The following is a 22,871-nucleotide window of genomic DNA, read 5'->3' on the forward strand; positions in this document are numbered from 1 at the left end:
GTTTGAAGAAGCGTCTCTGATAACATTTATACAGTTTAGCCTCACAGTGAAACTTCTCATTAATTTCCTCGGCAAGACAGTGACACAAACTGTAATAAAGAAAGACGTAATTTATTATGTCGGGGCAGAAATAATAACCGAGACAGAAAAACCCAGATTGTTCATTTTTTTTAACCAAATCTTTTATAAGAAATTACGAGCAGAAATGGATGGATGAGGAGTGTTCCAAGTCACAGAAAATATCTGCCTTAATATAGTAAGAGAAATCTCTACGCAGGTAGAGCTTATCTAAGAAGGGATGAGGACGAGGATTTATCAGAGCTGAAGAGCTTTATCACTAACGGTCCATCAACACTTAAACAGACTCTCTCTGGCAATTCTGTCACAACTAATAAAGACAAATAACTAAATATTATCTTTCCATAACAGACTGCTGCCACACAAAGACTTTCTGAGTCCCTGCAAATTTCCTCTGGACATATGAGAAAACTCCATGTTATCAGATTTATTCAATCATGTGTTTAGAAACAGGCTTTTATTTGGTAAAATCAAAAGTCAAATCAAAGACCAGCGACACAGTTAACGGACCGGTGTGAACGTTAAGTCTCTGGGCTGAACAAACATCTGGAGAAGAACAGACTGTAATGATGCATGTAGTGTTGAATTAAAAAAAAAAAGATAGTTTGTCTGTCTGTCAGTAGAAACAGGGATGCACTGTGGAGCGGCTGGTTAGCACTGGTGTGTTGTAGGTTCGATTCCCAGCTGAGTTATTTCTGGATGGCTGTTTGTTTCCCCCCCCGCAGTCCAAAAACATGCATGTTAGATTATCTGGCTGCGCTAAACTGCTGCTAGGTGAGATTATGAATGGTTGTTTGTCTCAATTCCCTCTCTGTGGCCCCGCCTTTCGTTTAGTGTCACCTGGAGAAAGGTGCAAGCTCCCCATGACAATGAACATTAATTTTACCTGTTCAGACAACAATGTTTCTTCTGTTGCCAAAGCAGTATTATAAGTGGTCCGAGGCACTGCGTGGGTTAAACAAATCTTTATTCGGTCCTCTAAATGCATCCAGAATCCAAGGCATGTTTGAAAAGTGCAATAAGTATATAAAACTCACACTGTTAGGATGCTGTAAAAATAACTAAAAGCAGCAGATATGTAACATGGATTTGACTGTAAAATAATCACAATGATCACAATCATCCTCTAGTTCAGAGCATTCTCTGAAAAAAAAAATTGCTGAGTTTCTAAAAATAATGTGACGCGTTGAACAATCCGAGCTGACACGTCTACAATAAGTGTTACACGCTGCTGGCAACAAAGAGTTGAACTAAATTAACCAGCAGCTCATACAATCAAAACACATAATAATTAATTTTAAAGAGGATATAAGAAAGCTGCTTTCTCGTAAAGGTTTGCTGTTGTTGTGATCACAAATGTTTAAGCAACTCTGCTGTAAAAAAATGACAAGAATCAGAAAAAACAAATCAATCTGAGCTGCTGGAGTAAACAATTATTATAATAATAATAATAAAAGTCAGATAAAAGTTTTACTGCACAATATTGTAAATGTAATATGTTTCAAATTTACTTTAGTGGAGATAGAATGTGTATTTTTTTTTTTCAGGTAAAAAAAATTGCATAAACTTTTCTCTTATAGGAGCTTGTTCCAGAGATTCTCTCCATCAGAGAGACATTTTACATTTCTGATATCATGACATCCCAAAATACAGATAACAAGTCTTAAACTGTTTTAGTTGAGACTGGTTGTGAGATGAAAAACAGCAACATGTAACAGCCCTGGGTTAATAACAAACTCATAAATTGTTAGAATATAAAACTCTGGACTGCCACAAACAAACATTCGGTTTCTTTTCCGGCTTCCTGAATACTATGATTCTACTTGTACTGTCCGCTCAAAATGTCATTCCTACGTCTGCAGGCTTCAGGTTCTTCAGGCTCTTTGTTTCGTTGGTGGGACAAGAATGGCGAAAGGACAAGTCAGTTCCAACTGTGCTGAAGACAAGACTTCGACTCCTCCTGGATCCATAAAGAGGGGTGAAGACGACTTTGCTTCAGTCACAAACTACCAAACGATCATTTAATCATTTTAATGTTTTAAGGCCTTTGGAGGATCTGTTCAGTGCTCCCCTCTCTCAGGGTCCAGTCCGTTCATGAGCAACCCTCCGTTTCTGACCAGCGGTGTGGTCAAGTCCTGCAGCGTGCTCTCCTTCTCGTTCCTCTCTCGCTCGTCGTTGAAATTGACCGACATGGTCCTCTTGGGCAGAGTGAGTTCAGGCGCTGAGCTGAATCCCAGCTCCGAGGACAGTTTGCGTTTAATCGATGCGGCTCGTTGGAATCGGTCGTAGATCTCAACGCTGACACGACGGCGGGTTTCTTTAAACTCTGCGGAGACATTGGCCGTCCACTCTGCTGCGTGCGCTCGGATCTCCCCTACCTGCAAAAGAGACGCAGATGGATTTCAGATTTACTTCACCACGACTGATCTTTTTTGGTCTGTTGATATATCACAACTAAAATCGACACATAAAAACCGAATGATTCCAGATTGAATAGAAAAACAAAATAAGTCTGAACCATCGGATTGATTAAACTGAAGTCAAAATGTCTGCTCTTTGGAGCCAGAGTCTGCGTCCTGAGGGGGGGGGGCGCTCGTTCTTCCTGGATTCAGCTTCCAGCTTCTGTCTTGTGTCTAAATATAATATATGTTGATGATCTGAATGGATTCACAGACATGGAGCCATTTCAGCTCATGCCATGTTTATAGGGTGTGGGTGTGTGTACTGGTATGGGCTCGTGCCATGAAGGATGCAGGACCGCTGGGATAAGATGAACTAAAAGTCCTTAGAAATGTTAGTTTTGGGACAAAGTGTAAGACACAAGGAAGGCTGAATCATTTGTACTGAATTACTCCTCCTCCCCCCGTTTAATTTCTGACACTTGACATTTTAAATACACAACTAAGTTGGGAAAAAGAGTTTTTGCAATATTGATTTATATAACACTTTACAATAAAGAATAATCTAAAAACTCAAATTTTCTGTTTTTGTTTAACTTTCAGGTTTGAAGTTTAATAATATACCAACCATTGTACCAACTGACTGTAATATTACTAGCTAATACTATTATAAAGAAGTAAAACAAAGTTCTCCCTGCAGTCATCAGCCTGCAAATGTTTTTTATTTAACATTTAAAGGCAAAGAAACAGCATGAGTGAAGAGAAGAGGGACAATGTTACTGACCAGGAAGTCAAATAAATCACATTAAAACAATGAATCTGCATCTTAAACTCCACCACACATCACCTACCAGCAAGTTAATGAATCTTAAATAATTCACATTTTGATAATATTTGTAACAATGAGCATTATGCTGCAAAAACAAGTGAATGCACTACTTATGATCAGTATTATAAAGCTGAAGAGTAAAAATATCGATGTGATTAATCAAGTTGAAATAAATTAACTGATATTGCCGATTAGTTCTCCAAGATTAATATTTTTCTGTCATGCTAAATATGTTTTATCCATATATAGAAAAAAATCAGAAAAGCAGGCAATGTTAAATCCTAAGTTGGTTTATTTCATATATATATATATATATAATTAGTCAGACACTGCTGTGACACACGAGCACCCAGTGCATTAATAAAATGGAGCAAAACACAGTTTCATCCAGGTCTGTTTATCAACTCCGCCAAAGTTCAGCTCCTGATCCGTTCTGTGTCACTGCTGTGGTGAGAGAAAACCCTGAATATTTATAACACGGAGGCCACTTTTTACAAAAGCCTGATGCATCAGTTTTAGTTTTTATCATCAAACAATAAGCGTTGATTTTGTTTTCATTCAAAGATTTTAACTTTGTTTAAGTGGGGCTTTAATTCAGTATATTTTAATTTGTTATGAGGTCTCGGCAGCCACCCTGATATCAAGGTAAGCCAAAAAACAAACAATTCTGCTTCCGTGGGTTTATTTCTAAATACATCACAGAGACTGGCAATAATAACACATTTACCAGCTGCTGAGGTGATCTCAGCATGGGAACACACATGTAGGTAATCAAACATCACCTCAGCTGCAGATGAAGCCTGGTAACGCTCATTTAATCCTGTTTAACTAATGCAGACGAAGAGTCCTGTCACTGTGTTTGTCTGTGAAGAACCAGCTAAAATAAATCAGTGATCTTTATTCACGTTCACAGCTGAAATCCAATTATCAGATGGCAACAGCTCCATATATATATATATATATAAACATCCATATGTTCCTCTACAGAAATGCTAAATTAATTTTTACAAGCTGTGTTATGTTTAGCATGGGTATATATTAACTTTCAAACTTCATCAGTTGTTGCCTAAATGGGTTTTCTTTCCCTCTAGAGGGGATTATTGTCTGTTTATTTGTTTGGCAGGGAGGTAATTGTATTAGACAACAGTCATGTCATTAAATCAAAGTTAAACAGAGGGTAAAAATTCATGTGTGGTACAAAAAGAAACTTTTATAGATTGCGTATGGTGCAGACGAGGAAAGACAGAAGGGGAGAATGAGATGAAAACGTGTTTTGGAAAACTAAATAAATAGGAGAAAATGAAGCAAAGCAGAACTTCTGAGTAAAGCAGCAGATTAAAACTAACATACCTCTTCTTTTGTCCTTCTGGAGATAACTCTGAACCAGTCTCCTATCATGCTGAGGATAGCTGCAAAGTAGGCCAGTCCCACCAGGATCCAGAACCAAACCACTGGTTTGTAATAGTCCAGGTACTCGATGTCTGAGCCACCTTGAGACAGACAGACAGATAGACAGACAATGAGGAGACATGTCCACATGATGCATGGAAACACAACAGGTGTAGAGAGGCGCGTCTGCGTTTGATTCACCTGCCACAAAGTCTCCAAACCCAATCGTTGTCAAGGTGATGACGACAAAGTAAAGGGCCTCCAGCACAGACCAGCCCTCGATGTGCTTAAAGATGGCTGTTGGGAGCGCCACAAACAGCAAGCAGCCGAAGAGAACAAACAGCAGCGTGGAAATGACTCGAATCTTAGTCTGACTGATGTCCCAGCGCTGTAGGGGAGAAACAACAACAGAGGCTTTTTATCTGAAACGGTCTAAAAACAGCCTATCTGTCACATCATGAGATGATATACTGGAACCAACAGTACACAAATTAAGGCATGAAAAGACTTTTAATGACACAGCTATAGTATTATGGTGAGGGATTTTTCTTTTTCAGTAGTAGTTGCTTAGAGACTTTCAGTCCTCAGGCTTCTCTCATTTTTTTTTTTTTTTTTTTTTTTTTTTTTAGCTTTGACTGTTTTTCTGACAATTAAATAACTATACCTGTTCTTGCTGTGTGCTTTTCTACAGCAACTTGATGCCACAAAGTAATTACTTTCCCTTACAGTTTCTGGTTCTTACCAAGTTTCTCTTCTTGAAACATCTGGAATGAACAGCTACACATAAAAATGACACCATGTCATCATTTGTTTATCAGAAACTAAGCCAGATTGTAAAAACTGCAGGAAAATATCCTCCTGCTTCAATTGAAACAAAGAGTTTAAGCAGCAACAAGTACCAATGGGCTGTTCTGTATCTGCAGGTATGTCAGATTTTTTTCTATTTAAGACCACAAAGGTAATTAATTAAGGACTCAGCCTTTGTGTTTGTTTTAGATTTCTTTACTGGTGATCTACAAGCTTGTTTCTAGAAGTAAAGTTTGTCTCATCTAAGAAAACTACAACATGAAAAACAACCTAAGTACTCTTTAATATCTTCAATTACAGCAATATAAAATTTTTTCAGTTTTAGAATTTTAATGAGTGTAAATCCTAAACTTTAAACCAAATAATTTATTTAGTTTGGATTCTGTAGTCATCTTTACTCTGGCTGGAAGCTTTCTTCTTCTTCTTGTACTGGGTGATATATCGTGCTGGGATCTATAAAAAGTGACTCAGCCTGCAGGCTTTCCTGTCCTTTCAAACCATTATTAACTTATCAGCTTGTAGCCATGACTTATTGCTCTTGTGGCAGCGTACCATTAAATCGTGGTTACGCAGTAATAATTTTCCCACCACTGTCAGCAGAGGCTGAGGTGAAGATTCGACATAACAAAGCCAGAATAAAAGAGTACCTCCTCAGAGGAGGTATTCTTTGAGATTTATTCGTACTTCATGCTGTATTTACAGTACATTATTTCACAGTTTAACAGTTACATCAGATTAAACGTTTTATTTAGTATAGTGGGTGTTATCTTGTTGATATATTTTGCTTATAGATTCGTATTAACTTCTGTGTGTCTGACCTGCATGTGTTTTAAGACAAACTCACCACAAACATTTTCTCCACTTTGGCGATGCCTTTACCAAAGATGGTGCCAAGTTGATCCCCTACACCAGCCAAAAGGAAACCAAACAGGGGTATTCCCAGCAGAGCATAAACGATACAGAATATTCTTCCGCCTTCAGTGTGTGGAGAAGTGTTCCCAAAACCTGCAGAGACCAAATCCAAAACACGAGACAAGAAAATGCATGAGCATTACAGAAAAGTTTTCTGGATTACAGAAAACTAAAAGAGCAAATCTACAAGCGATTTCCTCTAACTTTGCTTGATTTTGTTCTAATGTTGTGTCATAATATCTGCTTAAAAATCTGAACATGTAGGATGCATGTGGGACGCTGCTGGTTGGTACAAGATCATGAATAAATGCACAGAGTTTTGTCATTTTACACAGAAAAGCAGAGAAAACTTAAACGAGCATTTTATCTTTTAACCGGTTTAGTTATTCTAGTAAGAGAACATCTGCACATAAAAACTGGTTGCAAACTTTTTTTTTATTTTTTAATAAAACAGTGCTGAACAGCTGCAAGAGCTGCACGAAGAAGCAGTTTGAACAGCAATGCTGTCGTATTTAATTGTGAGGAGGTGAAAATCTGACTGGTCTTTACACCTCCACAGGTTTTGACCAACGTTTTGTAACCAAATAAGATCAAACTAAATAAGACAACTGTCTAGGAATCAAAGAAATGACCAAAAGAAGTGTCTCTTTTCACAGCAGCAGATTGTCGTCACCGGCATGTTACTAACAGCTGGAAGCGGACATTGTTTGGGCGTGTGTTTGGTACCAATGGTTGTGATGACGGTCCCAGCAAAAAAGAAGGCAGAACTCAGGTCCCACAGGCTGCTGTGATTGGCCAGCGATCCTGCAGGGTTCACGCCTGATCGGATGGCAGACACAACTTGCTGGAGAGTGTAAAATAAAATAGAAAATAAGATGCACTTTCAAACTTGGTTTGAAAAACACAACCTGTATAGCTTTTTACTACTCTGAATGATTCGAGGCAACTGGTTCTATGTGATGATGTCTGCCTGCTGAATAAAAGATGAAGGCTCGAAATGACAGTAAGGGAGGCAGATTACTGGAGCTGTTAGTGAGAACGCCATCGGAAAATCTTTTTCATTATGAACTGGGATTGGGGCGACCATCAGGGGTGAACTTACAACAGAAACGCTCTCTGAGCCTCAGCTGCTCTTCTTCTTCCTCCTGTGACGGCGAAGCTGTCCGTGGTGCTGAAAACTCTGCACCAGGATCAGCTTGTCACGTTTAAAACTGCAGGTCTGACTAAACACCTCCCACATTGGGTCTCTAGTTCTGTGAACTCTAAATATAAACAGCGGTTTGCCATGACTTGTAGTAGTTTTCGTAAATTTTTACCTTTTTTCCTTTAGAAGTTTGTCAAAATCTGCTTTGAAATCATTAGAGTAGAATAATATTTACTCATTTACTGTTCCTCCTCATAGACAATATTAATAAAACAGTAAAACTAGCTCATGAAACAGGAGTTTCTGTCTTTGAAAAACTAAAAACTGTTCTATGAACTCTTATCACTCAGCTTTTTGAAGATACTAGTAGCATGAAATAAAATATTCCTGTTTTTAAAGAATTAGGCCATATTAACTGCACAAATAGGTCTTAAAGACAGAGGTGCGCAGCTAAACTTTTTGCATTTGCACAGAGAGTGAATTACGTGTTTAACACCAAATTCCACCTAAAGTAAAGTTGACAACATTCATGGCAGCTTGATAACAGTAAAACAGCTGTCACTTATTATACGATGGCAGAAATTTATATCAAGAAGCAGATGGTTTATGGAATGATAAAAAGATCACCTTAGTGGCATAGACAGATCCCCAAAAACTGGACAAAACTTAGACTCCAGCTCAACCTTTAGTAAGAAATTACCAAATAAACAGAAAGCCTCTTTTGTTATATCAGAGGATGCACTTTGTGAAATTATTGTTGAGTTATAAAACCACGTCCTGAAGCTTTCAGGAAGTCGGGATTGGTGGAATTTGTACCGAAAGTTTAAAAAAATGGAGGCGAAAAGAATGGTGAAAGAAATAATAAATGAAGAAATATTCCAGCAGCACAAACACCTTTTATGAAAAGGTCTTCAAAAGTCTCAAATTCATGCATACAATAAATATCATGTTGTTAGGCTTTAAAACATTGACTTGTTCTGCCATTAAATGGCACGTTTCTTGACCTGGATCACTGAGAGCTCATGCACTGCCGTTTTTTGTGAAAGGTTTTGTTATATGAGGATATTTGGAGACAGATCCCACCTTGACAAGCTCCTCCAGCTGGCTTTGGTTGACACAGGAGTGTTGGGACAGGAACTCCAACTTCTGGGTCAGGATGGCTAAACGCTGGGCACTAAAAGAAGGAAGAGGAAATCCCTGTTTTTCTAAGGACTTTTCAGAGATAGCTGTTGACAGAAAAGTTTGTTTAAAGTGACGAGGGCTGATTGGGTTAAAAATCTGTGGGAATCCCTGTAGGCAATAAGCCAAAACATTAAAACCACTTAAATTGTTCAGGTCGAACTTGTCATTTTTGGAAGAATATAGGTTCTAATTAGTGCGGATCATTACAATTTGACCCAACAAAGTTTTATTTTAATACCACATAAATGAGGGGGTTTATGCTTTTACCAGTGCTCTATGATCAATAGTATTAAAGCTTATGTTAAAATCCACATTAACGTCTTAATGAAAATGTCACCTACATGTAGGTAGGTAGGTAGGTAGGTACATTTATTTATATAGCACTTTTCAGCACGAGGCGACTCGAAGTACAGGTGGACAGGATGACACAGGCATGATGGGTAAAAGATAAACAGCAGATGTTTTCAACTTTCCTACCTCTCATGAGGCTGCTCCAGGCATCTGAAAACCGCAGCTCCTATCACCAGGTACAGAACCACCAAAAGGAAGATGGCCGTCACTGTTTTCCACTTCATCACTGTGACTATCATGACCTGAAACACTTCAGCTGTTAAATGAAGCCACATACATGCAGGACTGGTCCAAAAGGCTATATTTATTAATTTTTTACAGGACTTTAAAAAAAAAAAAGATTTAGGTTGACATTTTTACTTCATTACTTTTTAATTTCTCACCTCCCTTTCCTCCCGAGGACTCAGTGTGATTGGCTTTGTGGAGAAGGAGAGGCGGGGCTTCGTGTTGTGAGTGGCGGATTTGGGGTCCAATAAGTCAGGAGCTGCCACTGCATCAGGGGGAAATTAAATAAAAATAAATGTTCGTGCACTATTTCTTTTCAAATATTCTTTACATTCTTTAATTTCTGTGGGAACATAAAACATTAAAAATTGAAGTATTTAAACATCTGAGTCCAAGTCACTAAAGTGGACACATGAAGGACAAGATGCTGGTTTGACTTGGACTCAGATGTTTAAATACGTTTTTATGTTTTATGTTCCCACAGAAATGAAAGAATGTAAAGAATATTTGAAAAAAAAAAAAAAAGAGTGCATTTAGGCTTAAAAACAAACTTTCATTTCTGTCTTTTCTTCTTGTAAGAGGCATGACTTTAATTAAATATGGCTTTATACTAGTTTATGTGTCCTTTTACTACAATTGTGAAAAATGAAAATAAGTTAATCTTTTTGTGTCTTTTAGAGCTGCGGTCTGTTGTAGTAAAATTCTCAATTTTTTTATTCTAGCCAGAGATATTCTGTATATATTCTAAAGAAGGTAATCTGAAATCAAACTGAACCAACTGAGTGCATTTAGGAAAATCTTTTCTCCTCTGTGTCTCCTCTATCTCACTTCATAAAATCAGTCTTTATTATAAACAAATTAGAGCAAAAACACAAAAGTAAAACTTCAACTAAACCTCCACATGAGGTTTGACTAAACTGTTCTGCATTAATACAGAGTCTTCCTCTTTCCAAACATCAGTGATCTGAAGACTAAGTTTCTCTCCAATCTGAAATTCTTAGTAATCCAAGCAGAAAAATTCTCTTTTAAATGTAAAGTTAGACATGAACACGTATCTTTAAAGGTTTGCAAAGATGATATCGATCTGTTTTGTGACTCTTTAATGAAAGAGGGGCTCAAAATCTTGTTCTAATTGTCACACAGATGACTTGTTGGTGAAGTTTGCTCCAACAGAGCTGCTAAAGTTAAAGATGAACATTCAGAGGAGGAAAAAAGTCTTACAAGAGGCTCTAAATTACATGTTTTTGTCAAATCTTCAGAACTGAGTTGAAAAGAATATTAATATATGTGACATGAAATCACCTGTTTGCATGAAGTTACACTTGTAATTCCAACAGCTGCAGCAGCTTCTGGGATGTTTTCTTTTCATAAATAAAATGTGATTTTCAGTGTAAAACTGCAGACTTACTGGTCAGGGTTGGCTATCCAATGCCCTCGGCTCTCCTGATCTCCTCATCCGAGGCTCTCACTGCGTTTAGGGGAATCTTTCCTCCTCTGGTGGGCTGAGGAGGGCGGTTGGACCGGCGCTCCGTCTTCCCTCTGCTTCTCTTCTCGACTTTCACTGCTGATCGAGGCTCTGATCCTGCTGCGTGAGGAAGGTGGTTGTATCCCCTCCGCCTGCTGTAGCAAAGAGCTTTCCCCCCGCTTTCCTCTCACTGTGTCCCTCCCTCTTTGAGCCTCTGTCCTGTCTCAGCTCTCCAGCATCCGTGCGCTCAGCTGCGCTCTGGCTTTTGAGCGCACGGATGGAGCAGTGGAATATTACGGAGAGGAAGGAGGAGGAGGAGGAGGGTGTCCAGGGCACAGAGAGATGCCCCCCCAACCTGGGGAACCAGTGAGGCCCTCTACAGGATTGGAAAAGTTCACTAAAGTCGTGCAGTAATTAAGCAAAAGGCTCCAAGTTTTATCTCCATAATGGTGCCCTAAATAAAAGTTTATTATTCTCTCACTCATCCATGGTTCTTCAGCTGATGAGACAGTTTAACAGACAGAAATTAGTGTTTATTAGCTGAAAACTGGGCAACAGATGATCATGTGTGATTTTCTTTTGCTTCTTAAAAAGGCATGACTTTCAGACAGCTTGTTCATCCACTGTTTTTTATCTTCCACTTGTGCAGTATCCTGATTTTTTAAGCACACACTGCATAACAGGCAGTCATGATCAGGTGCTGGATAGAAAATCCAAAATCCTAAAAAAAGAAAAACTTAAAAAATCCAGGACAATTAATCAACACCACTTTAAAATTTACAAGAAAATTTGACTATTGGGAAGTAAAGTATTTTTAAAAAAGGCGTAATTTAAAGGGTTTTTTGCAGAGTACTGTATCTATGACATGACAAAAAATGAAGATGAGAGCAAAACAAAGTGAAGATGGTTTTTATTATGCTTTTTATAGATGAGAGACCAAGGAATTTTTAGTGCATGCAGCTGTTAGTCAGACTGCTCCAAGTCACAGTATTATATACGTATAAATATATATTCCCTAATAAGTTAGTTTACTTAAAAAAACAGCAATAGCTTGGACTACATTAAAACCAGAAAACAAAGAAAAAACATTTATTTATACTGCAGCTCTGAAAATGGAAACAGGGGCCATCTTCTGTTTATTTTTTTCCTATTAGAAACAGTATTACTTTTATATAAAACATGTGTGTACATCAAGTCAGCAAAAGTACCTTTCAATGGAAAAATCAAAGTGGAAAGAGTTAGAACCCAGAGATTAATCAGAGGCTTTCTGTGTGTCTGCAGCAGTAATAATTGGTAATGTTTAACCAGGACAGGAGCAGTAAACCAGCCTTCAGATACTTTATTATCACACTCAATTCCTGAAATCTAACACATTCTGTTTGCTGTCGGATGTTTACTCGTATCACTATGACCACAATTTCAATCCAGACTTTATTTTTTTTCAGCTTATTTAAGGAGAGAGAGGAAGAATAAAGAATAAACAACAAATCTTCGCAGCCCTGTTGCTACACAAATTGATCTTTTTCACATGCTTTTGTTTTTGTTATAAGCAAGATGAGATCTGCAGATGGGATTTAACCAGATTTATTTGTGTGGAGCCTTTAAAATCAACGAATAGTGAGGAATACAGCACATTCATAATGAAAGCTTGAAAAAAAGGTCCAGCTTATGGTTCTCTTTGCTGCTCTGCAAGCAATCAGTGTCCAGTTTAGCTCTTTTTCGCCTGATTGAAACCAAATTTGGCAGCTTTCTGAGGTGAAAGCTGCTGATTTCATGATTCATACCGCCATTCACAGATTAATTAACACCCTGAAAGCGAAAAGGCAGAAAATGGTGGCGTGCTGTAGATGCAGTGTTAAGTTTGCTCAGAGTAATTGCAGCATTTTTCAGTTGCTTTATCGGGTCATGCCTCGGATTCACTGAAAACACACAATAAACCCTCATTTTGGCCTCATGCTCCATTGGCTTCCGCTCAATCACTGATTAGAAATTAATAGTTGCCTAACCTTTTGCTTTACTATTAATTCTATGCCCATTTGCGCCTCTAAACACAGATTATGTATTTGTGTGGCTTTTCTAGATAGGAAGGAGAGGAGTTGGACCATTTAGGATTTTAAGCTTTAGCTCTGAAGATAAAAAGAATCCATATTTGATTGGTTGACAAATTATTGTACGGTGTTAGATTTTAAAATGTAAGAAAATCACATGATCAAATGATCATTTGTGCTTAAATCATCTAATATTTTCACCCTTTCTCTTGACTCAGCTGTTTATCAGTTTATGTCCTTTTTAGGATGTGTATTTTTACTATACTTAAATCCATTTTTAAGCTTTTCTATGAAAAATACTTTAAAATCAAATGCACTAAAACTCTGGTCTCTTTTGTACAAACCAGCACATCACATGCTTATTTCCCACATAGTTTGTTTTTGCCAGCTCAAACAGATATATCCTTAGTTTATTTCAGCATTTTTTTTATTTCATGTCTTGTCTTTTTTCACTCTGAACTGTTTTGTCCACTCAGTAGAAATATTATTTCAGATGGCATTGCCGTGCTTGTCTGTGTAATTTTGTGTTGAGTCTCGTTTAGAAATGGATTATTTATTGACTGTATTCAGTGTGCTTAGTGATAATCAGTGGTGCAGATACTTAGTTACAGTCAATTAACTAAGCAGTGAACAAAAAATAACTCTAATTTGAGTTTGTTTTTCCTGACATTTGTTATCAGAAATAATGTAGTCTGATCTAAGGGTAAAAATAACATAAATTTAAATATTTTCCTGCCGTGGACTAAAATATTTCAACATTAAATATGAAAATAGGACGTTGCAAAAATAATGAAAAAGGGCACTTTTCTGGGTGAATGTTAGTTTTACAATTTGTTGATTATAAAATCTGAGGTAACATATTTACTTTTAATTAGAAAATTAACAAAGAAAATTAACAACTTGCAACATCTGTGATTTTTAATAGGGAGCAGCTGTTTCGTACTCATCAAACACTGTTGCCATATTTAGATAAAAAACACTGGAATTTCTCCATCTGCTCTGAAATTAAGCCTTAACGAAAAACAACAACAAAAAGAGAAACCAAGTCCTTCATTTTACTTAGTGAGGAAACGATCACATATGATTTAAGTAACTGATGGGATTCATTTTGCATCAATAATTTCAGCAGAAGTTCACGTCTATCAGTCCTCGTATCACTTTGGGACATTTTGGATCATTCTTCTCCTGAAATGTTGGTTGGTTTCATCTCACTTTAGATCCGTCAACAATATTTCTGTTAGATTTCAATCAAGGCTCTCCCAAACATTAACTTTATTTCTTTTTTTTAAATGTCTGATAAAATGAGTTGTGTCTATGGGCGTGTTGTCTTTCTGCTTGGCGCATTTTGTGGTTCTGTTCTCACACAGATGAGTTTTTTGAATGTTCAGTTTATTGGATACTTTTGTGTTGTGTAGTTTACCTGCAGTTTGCCCCCCTGATTTCATGGAAACATCGGTGTGTGAAACAAACAACCTTGTGTCCTCAGAACATTATATCAGTTGGACGCAGGTCTCCAATTAGATGCTCGTGAAGCAGAACCTCCATCTGAGTGTGTTTATGTGTCAGTCTGGATCTATTATAAGACCCGTCTGTGATCTGGATGCACAACATGCAGCTTGTGTTGCTGCTGTAGAAGAGAATGAACAACAAAGTCTGCGGCAGTGTGTGTCTCTGGGTGGAAAGTCTCGGTTTGTGTGTGTGTGTGTGAAGTGCAACAAAGTAAGTGCTTCCTCTGGTCAATGGGTGAAACTCTGAGGAATTAGCTTGTGGAATGTGACAGCAACTATTTCAAACAAAATCACAGTATGGAGCAACGCTGAGTGTATGAGTGTGTTTGTGTGTGTGTATGTGTGTGAGAGAGATCAATTATAAAAAGTGTCTGAATATATATGTTTTGCTCCATTTTCTCATCACAGTACTTATTTTAAGCAACAGTTTTTAGCCAGCAGTCCTAAAGTTTAGTTAGATGTGTAAAAATGCTTCCATTATTTTTTTGCCTTTATTCAACTCTTTAATATCAGTGTTTGGTTTATTTTAGAGAATTTCTGTTATGCATTTTGTTTTAATATAGTTTTTGTGTTAAAATTAACATCTTGTTCTTGAGTTTCTTTTGTCTTGTTCTAATTTTACTCAGATGTCCTGAGCTCTCCTCATCGTCTCCACAGATTGATGTTCCACCTCCTGTTCTCTGTTCCTTGGTTACTAACCTGCAGCGTCTCATCTCCTCGTCACCAGCAGAGTTTCTCTTCCTTCAATGCTCTGCCATGTTCTCATCAGTCCTGTCGTAATGTCTCCTTTTCTCGTAGGGCTACTTGTCAGCGTTGTGCTTTGGGTTTAGTTTGAATCAAGATGACTTTTGTTCTTTATCTGTCTGCCTATTTTGCCATTTGAGTCCTTAAACCGTTACAGTTACAGAGTAAAGTACAGTCTACCATGGCTTAGTAACAAGCTTTAAGGAATATAAACAGACTGAAGAATGGATGTAAAACAGTTCCAGATTGTGCAGCAGAAACATTCGGAGTTGTATCCAAGAAGTGACGATGGTTGTTGTCGCAGGTGTCTCTCACGCACCGAATATAAGCTGGGACAGCATGTCCACATGAGCAGCGGTGGCTGCCACTGAACCCATTATGGCGGTGATCATATGTGGAAAGTACATCGAGGTCCAGGGGTCGAAAATAGCTCACTTAGTTTTTACTGTTGGGGGCCACGAAACAGAGGAACCTAATCCCTGTTACATAACCTCATGAAGGGACAGCTTTAGTTTGGGACCTGTGTGTGTGTGTGTCAGAGTACATGGTTGTGTGAATATACATGTGGATGCACTTGGGTTATGCTGAAGACAAACAGACATGCAGTTGCGAGACAGGTTGCTGGGAAGAGATGGGCAGGTGAAGTTGTTTAGTCTTAAAATGTAGGAAATATGTTGCTGCTGATGCATCCTGTGAAGGAAATGAACTTAATTACTTTGTTTTCATTCGGAAGCATTTACAACACACACACACGAACATATACATAGCAACATATGATCTATTCAGTTGTTCATTCAAAGCTTTTTTTGGAAACTGCCTTGCCTCCCTCCTTCTCTGTCACACCTGTAATCATCACCTGTTCTTTAAGTCCAAAGCCTCAGTTTTCTTTAAGCTTCATCAGACTTTTTGTGTTGTCTTTGCTTCAGCTGTGTTATCCTTTCTGATTTACCTTAGTCTCCTTTTTTCTGAGTTTTGGTAGTTTAGTATTGTTTTTCATCTTGTCCTAGCAGCACCTTCATATTCATTTATTTATCACAGTTTGACTCACACGTGTGCAACTTAAAACGTTTTAAAGTATTTTGGGTGGACTTTGAACAATTTAGAAGCTTACTAGAGTGAAATTACTTCCTACAACCTAATGCCCGATGCCTTATAGAGAAACAAAAGCAGGTTGAAGATGTCCTTTAGACAAACTGTTATCATTTAGTAGAAAAAAAAGATCCTTTCACCTGTTTGAACTGAAGTTCTCCTGTTTGCTGGGTGGGTGTGGACGTGGAAATGTTAAGTGTTTGTTTATGCGTAAGTGATTCCACAGGTTGTTTACTTATTTAATCATCTGCGTGCGTAAAAGTACAAGAAAACAAACAGACACTCAGCTTACAATGTGTTGTTAATTAGAAGCTGTTTTTGCCACAGGATTTGACCCCAGATTTATTTATTTTTTTAACATTTTATGGACACACTGTTTTTATTGTCTTTCTTCATAATAAAACAGATGATAATGTAGTAAAAAGGAGATGAAAGTCGATGTATTTTTGAGCACAATTAGGAAAATTATAATATAATACAATATATATAATATAATTATAATGATCAGATTTTTAAAAGGGAAAAGATCTGTATATTTTCTTGGATATATTTGTAAACATTATCTGTATCTGGACAAAGAAGTAAACTTTACTTGGAACAAAACCCAGAGATAATGAAGCAAAATATCATTTTGTGCAAACTGGTTAAGATTCAGATTAAGAAGTGACGTGAGGTTCAGTTAAATTAAATTATGCATCTGGCATGAATGACCCAAACTTACAATTGAGTTTTCAATCATTCTTAAAAAAAAAAAAAAAATATATATATATATATATATATATATATATATATATATATATATATATATAACATTTAGATTTTAAAGATGGCTATAGTTATAATCCATCAAAATTAAAGCTTTCTATGGAAACAAACCATCAGTGAAACAAACAAATATACTTTTATACAACTGGAACAATTCATGTCACATTTTAAAATTTTAACAAGCTACATGTAGAGTTTAAAAACATCTTTGACATTTGAAATGATGCTTCTCAAAATGAAAGTTTGTTTTCTAGAAGGCTTTTTATGTGTCTAATCAAAAACTATTCAGTCCAGGCATTGGAAAAAAACAGAATTTAACCACCAAAACAAGCTTTGATATAACTTATTGTTTTAATTATGAGATTTATAAATACACCTTGTCTAAAACTGCAGCTGGTGATTAACATTAAATTGAAAGGTTATAGTGACATCCTGTGGTCAAATATTAGCACACAGCCGCTCACCTGAGTGAGTTACATGTATAGAGATAAATTAGTCTCAAAAGTGTTCACAAAAGCGTACAACAACATAATTATAAGTAAAAAATTCACAAATGTATAAAAAAACTTTTCAAATGTACATATCTCAAACTGCACACATATACAAATATTCAAATGTGCGTGCACAAATCGCCTGCTGAGGACAAATCAGTCAACACAAGTGCGTGGATCAGCTTGTCTGCTCATGTGACTTCTTCTCGCTCCAGATACATCACCAGGTGCAAAGCGTCGGCTGCAGTGGAGTAAAGCTCAACGCCACTGGAGTCTAGAGCAGTGGAGACGTGTCCTCTGGAGGGACAAATCACGCTTCTCTGTCTGGCAGTCCGATGGACAAGTCTGTGTTTGGCTGCTGCCATGAGAATGGTTCTTGTCTGACTGCATTGTGCCAAGTGTGGAGTTTGGTGGAGGGAGGATCATGATGTGGGGTTGGTTTTCAGGATTTAGGCTCAGCCGCTTAGCTCCAGTGAAAGGAACTCTTAATGCTTCAGCACACCATGACATTTTGGACAATTTCATGCTCTCAGCTTTGTGGGAACAGTTTGGGGGACGGCCCCTTCCTGTTCACCAGGGCACAAAGCAAGGTCCACACAGACACGGATGAGCGAGTTTGGTGAGGAAGAACTCGACAATCCTAACCTCAGCCTGACAGAGCACCTTTAGCATGAGTCAGGCCTTCTGTCCAACATCAGTGTCTGACCTCACAGATAAGCTTCTGGAAGAAAGGTCCAAAATTCCCGAAAACACTCCTAAACCTGTGGAAATTCTTCCCAAAGAGCTGAAGCCCTTATAGCTGCAAAGGGTGAGTTAACACCATGAATTCAGAATAGAATGTCACACAAACTCATATGAGTGTGAAGGGAGACGAGTGAATACTTCTGGCAATATAATATATATGCTCTCAAAATGTTGTAAAGGTAAAAGATACAGATGTGTTTTGTTTTTCTTTTTAAATAAAATTAGCGCCTACTAGTCTGGCTTCACATTAAAACGAGTTATGGTAGTCTACACTTAACAATATCAGACTAATGTGAGGATTATTCACTTATGTAATAGCTGACTAATTCGTGTTGAATTATAAATCGTCCTGCTGTCCCTCCCTTCTGCTCTTTGTTGGGAGCAGGTCTGTCCGCTCCTGGAATGAGGCAGTCGGTGAAGACGTGGCAACCCGAGGAGCGCGGCCAGGAGGCTGCGCGCGCAGCCTCGCTGACAGCGGCGGCGCTGCTGCCTCCTTTCCACGTGGAGCCTGTCATTAAACCAAACAAGGCGCGTGCAGCAGCCGTTGGCGCAGTGCAGAGAGGGAGGCGCGCGCGCAGAGCAGAGAATATGAACCTTTAACCTGCGCAAATCAGAGCTTTCTTCTTCTTGTTCTTCTTCTGTTTTTTCTTTTTTTTAAGCTGTCAACACGCCCACTGTACGGACAGGTAGGCCCATTATCCTTCCAGGAATAGCTTCGTTTACCTGCTGTGAGTAGGCTGCTTTTCTCTGTTTGTTCAAATGTTTACAATGCGGTTTAATTAAAGCTTAAAGAGCGAGGCTACGCTTTTACAACTAGACCTCCTTGAGTGTTTTTTTTAATGTATTTTTATTTAATGTAGCCGTGTTTGCTAGCACCGCTGATACCGCCGAGCACAGGAGGAAGCTGCTGCAGGGACAGAAGCTGAGCTGGTATTAATTATTTAAAACTGAGGCAATTTAACCCGAAAGTCTGAACATCTGCTTGTCTTCATGGACCGGGGACACACGGACTCTTCCACTAGGTGAACTGTGAATAAATGTATTTAATTGATTTTGCTGTAATTGAGCAAAGATCTGTGGAGCAAGGGAGCAGAGCTGCAGCACAATCTGCAGACTGCTTTATTTATTTATATGTGTTTGTGTGTGTGTGTGTGAGAGAGAGAGAGAGACACAAGTTCAGGTTTTCTTGCCATTTACTCTCAACTAACACGGTTATCGTTTATTTTTCAGTTAATATTATTTGGTCAAGCAATCAGAGTCTTAAGACATGAGTTATATGCTTTGCAAAATGTCATATAAACATATTCTCCTGTATTATATCCTCTTACTTGTTTTTGTTTTAACTTAATACAGGCAACAGTCATGCAACGACAATAAAAACCTTTTATCTTCTATATTTACGAGTACATCCTCTGTACATACTGGTATGTTGTACTTCTGGTTATACATTAGTACTTCTCTTTTTACTGTATTGTTTACCTTTTAAAGTATTATTTGGAGAGACTCCATCTAACCTGATTAAGTTTGTCAGTATTCCCTGATCGGTAAGATGAGAGTGGACCCCACGGGTTTAATATAAGATGATGTAACTCAGGTGTGCTTTCAGGTGTGCTCATGGAGTCTCACCTGGACCAGCTGGTTTCGTGTGTCCTTTGTCTGTACCTGCTGCTGCACCTGGGCCAAGCAGCACCGGGGCTACCTGGAACACAGAGGTAACCCCACTCTGCCCCATCAGGAAGCTTCTACACCTCTCCCAGAAAGCACATCTGCTTTTAAAGGGTTGACAGTGGAAATTTAATTCAGCAAGCTCCATTAGGATGTTTTAAAAGAGTCTTCATGAAAATAAACTACTAATCATTTGTTCAGGGTGAAGGGATGACATGAGAAGGAAGGAGGACAGAAAATTAAATCTGAATTTTTTGTCTTTGTTTGTTTTTATTCTTCAGAGAAAACTCAGTAGATGCCCATCCCCCACTACTCAATCCCTTTGGTACGGGAGAAGAGGAACGCCGGTGAGTGTCTCTTGAGTGATGAAATTACAGATTATTTTTTATTGGCGTCTGAAAGATGGCCATATCAGGAAGTTCTCTCTACTGTCTTTTTGCCACTCGTGATGTTGAGCTTTCACATCTTAAAAGAAAGAGAAACTGTTTTTGGTTTACGCTTAATAATCAAACTCAAACTTCAGCACTAAAACATACCAGATATGGTTTGTAACAGGTTGTTTTTAGCTGTTAAAATCTGACACAACAAGCAAACCGTCTTCAGCTTTAACTTTTGCATTTAGTTGTAGTGATCGGAGCTGCTGTGTTGTCACAGTTTTCACTTCGATTGCTCTCTCGTGCTCATGACGTGGCCAGCACCAAACACAGATAAGATTATATGAGCAATAACTCCCACTTCTTGTTGCAAATATGAATTAATCATCAGTCCTGAAGTCAGTGAAATCGTGGTAGTTAAAATGTGTTTTATTAGATCAATTTTTTATAATATTCAATTGATTTTTTTTTGTGAAAGATAAAAGGTCAACACTATATTGTTTTAAAGTAAAGTTTTAGCTCAACCATAGTTATCCTATAATATGTCTGTAAAATGCACCACATCCTGTCTGTTGCAGGTTGTTGCAGAGTTACATCCAGTCCAGTTTAAAGAACAGCCAAGGAGGACCTGAGATCAGTTCCTGGGAACAAGGTAGACTGGACCACCTGCTGACGAAACACTCAGATAAATTAAAATCAAGTTTCTATCTTTTTCAGCATTTCTTTTATTATTGCTTTTATGCACCTGTGGGTTTTTGTTTCCCGACTCACTAGCTTTTTCATCAGAGAATTTGTTCCCAGTTTGCTTCTCTTTCTTGGACTGGTGGCCTTTTAGTTTCCTGCTTTTGGTTTGTCTTCTGCAGCTGCAGGTTCGGAGTGCCCGACGCTAATCTCGAGCCATCAGTTTATTTGTAGGATAGTACGGACAATATGCATATACTTGCATTTACTCGACAGTCAAAAACTGAACAAGAGCCTGAATGAAAGGCTGCACTGTGACAGTCTAACATGTCGCCCCTCCGCTCTGTTTCAGAGGTCTTCTTTCTGTTTCGTCTGTATGACTATGATCGCAGCGGATTTTTAGATGGCCTGGAAATGATGAAACTACTCTCTGACTACAACTCCTATCATGCACCTGGAGCAGAGGCCAGAGACCAGGTGAGTGAAGGAGTGTGCAAGTGGTGTGTTTGAACCCTTATGCTTGTGTAGATGTCTATCCCCTGCATTCTTTTAGGCATGTTTGTTCAACCTGATATGCGTGTTTTTCTGAGCTCAGGTGGTGTCAATGGTGGACTTTTTACTACAGACTCAGGATCTAAACCAGGATGGCCTTCTGGACCCTTCTGAACTGCTCTCCCCTTCATTCCTTCTCACACAGGTATTTGTTGTTGCTGAGCTTTATTGGTATTTAAACTCAGCTTTGTTGTTTGTGCATTGACGTTACATAACGCGGTCTATCTAAAGGGCTCCGTCGACAGAACTCCCCAACAGCAGCAGGAGGTGCCGGTGAAGAGCATGTCGTCGAACAGCATGACTGAGGGGGAGCACGTGGTGGAGCACAGAGAGGAGGCGGCGGCACGTGAAGAGCTTCAGCCTCAAGTGGGCGATCAGGCTCAGCAGGAAGTAGTCGGAGGAGAGGAGGAGCTGATAAAGCAAACGGATCAACATAATGAACGAGAAAACCCCGAAGCTCCAGCAGGAGAACAAGACCAGGTCCACAACATTCCTTTCCATCAGGGACAACCAGAGATATGAAGAAACACGCAGACACTGTACCACTCTTGTCCTCAGTCTTGTTGAAAATTGACGTGCGAGTCAAACGTCCATGAGAAGATTGAATAATTTTTATTCTTTCAGCTTTTGTCACCTCTGGACTGGAGAACATTTAGACGATTGATTAAGAAAAGGTATCACAAAATTGAACTTTTTTTATCAGTAAAGGTTTTAAAGGAACAAAGGTTCAAAGCGTACTGCTTTCTGTAATGATATAAGCCATGAATAATAGAAACTTAACTAATTCTTACCTAAAACATATTACTGGTTTAGCTGTATTTATTTACCATTTTCTGTCATGTCATGTTTTTTAATGTTTTACTCAACAATAGACCGTCATGATGCTGAATCACTGCACTATAATAACCGTCTCATTAATCCACCTCTTCAAACTTTTTACATTTAGTTGTTTTAAGTAAAACCTGCTGAGTTTTGTTAACTTTAGCATGTGCTTAGCTTTTAAAGATCTGCCCAAGGAGTGCAACTCGACTGTTGTTTAAACCAGTGTGCTTGGATACACTGTTAGTGTGCCATAAAAATGATTTCAGTCTTCCTTGAGAATATAATACAATCACAGTGACTTTTTGTTTATTGATAAAATGAATATTTATTGAGGGAGAAGGCCTTTACCACTAATTTTGGGACAACGTATGTCAAAATGTTTATCTTTGTATTTACAGGCAGAAACACCCACTAAAATAATAAACACGATTATATTGAATTCTATCACTTACCTTGAAATGTGTTTACTGTAAGAAGGGACTTATTTGTGAGAATAATTTGTTTGCTTTGTTTCTTTTTAAAAAAAAGGATTTATTCAGCTTAAAAAATAAACAAATGTTTAATTATTTTTGTGTCTCTAGTCTATTTGCTCTTACAGCTTTTCTTT

At 38.2% G+C, this 22,871-nt stretch overlaps 2 protein-coding genes across 6 annotated transcripts; one reads left to right on the forward strand and one right to left on the reverse strand.

The window, feature by feature from the left end:
• Positions 1–404: 404 nt before the first annotated feature.
• kcnk2a (potassium channel, subfamily K, member 2a) lies at positions 405–9,402 on the reverse strand. The gene is made up of 7 exons (XM_017418683.3): positions 9,218–9,402; positions 8,642–8,732; positions 7,141–7,258; positions 6,347–6,507; positions 4,897–5,083; positions 4,657–4,796; positions 405–2,456 (listed from the first exon to the last, which is right to left on the reverse strand). The coding sequence occupies exons 1-7, from the start codon at positions 9,364–9,366 to the stop codon at positions 2,139–2,141; spliced, it is 1,164 nt and encodes a 387-aa protein (XP_017274172.2). The 5' UTR covers positions 9,367–9,402; the 3' UTR covers positions 405–2,138.
• Positions 9,403–18,620: 9,218 nt separating this feature from the next.
• On the forward strand, positions 18,621–22,830 carry cgref1 (cell growth regulator with EF-hand domain 1). Of its 5 annotated transcripts, none has more exons than XM_017418636.3 (9): positions 18,621–18,898; positions 19,031–19,192; positions 19,524–19,594; positions 19,777–19,882; positions 20,117–20,182; positions 20,788–20,861; positions 21,243–21,367; positions 21,486–21,587; positions 21,674–22,830. In XM_017418636.3, the coding sequence occupies exons 2-9, from the start codon at positions 19,161–19,163 to the stop codon at positions 21,962–21,964; spliced, it is 867 nt and encodes a 288-aa protein (XP_017274125.1). In that variant the 5' UTR covers positions 18,621–18,898; positions 19,031–19,160; the 3' UTR covers positions 21,965–22,830. The 5 variants fall into 5 exon arrangements, with proteins under 5 accessions (XP_017274125.1, XP_017274126.1, XP_017274130.1 ...); XM_017418637.3 differs by having other exon boundaries at positions 18,621–18,856; XM_017418641.3 differs by lacking the exons at positions 19,031–19,192; positions 19,524–19,594 and having other exon boundaries at positions 18,625–18,898.
• Positions 22,831–22,871: the final 41 nt, after the last annotated feature.

This window comes from Kryptolebias marmoratus, linkage group LG15, assembly GCF_001649575.2.
Source record: "Kryptolebias marmoratus isolate JLee-2015 linkage group LG15, ASM164957v2, whole genome shotgun sequence".
In the NCBI taxonomy this organism is placed as follows: domain Eukaryota; kingdom Metazoa; phylum Chordata; class Actinopteri; order Cyprinodontiformes; family Rivulidae; genus Kryptolebias; species Kryptolebias marmoratus.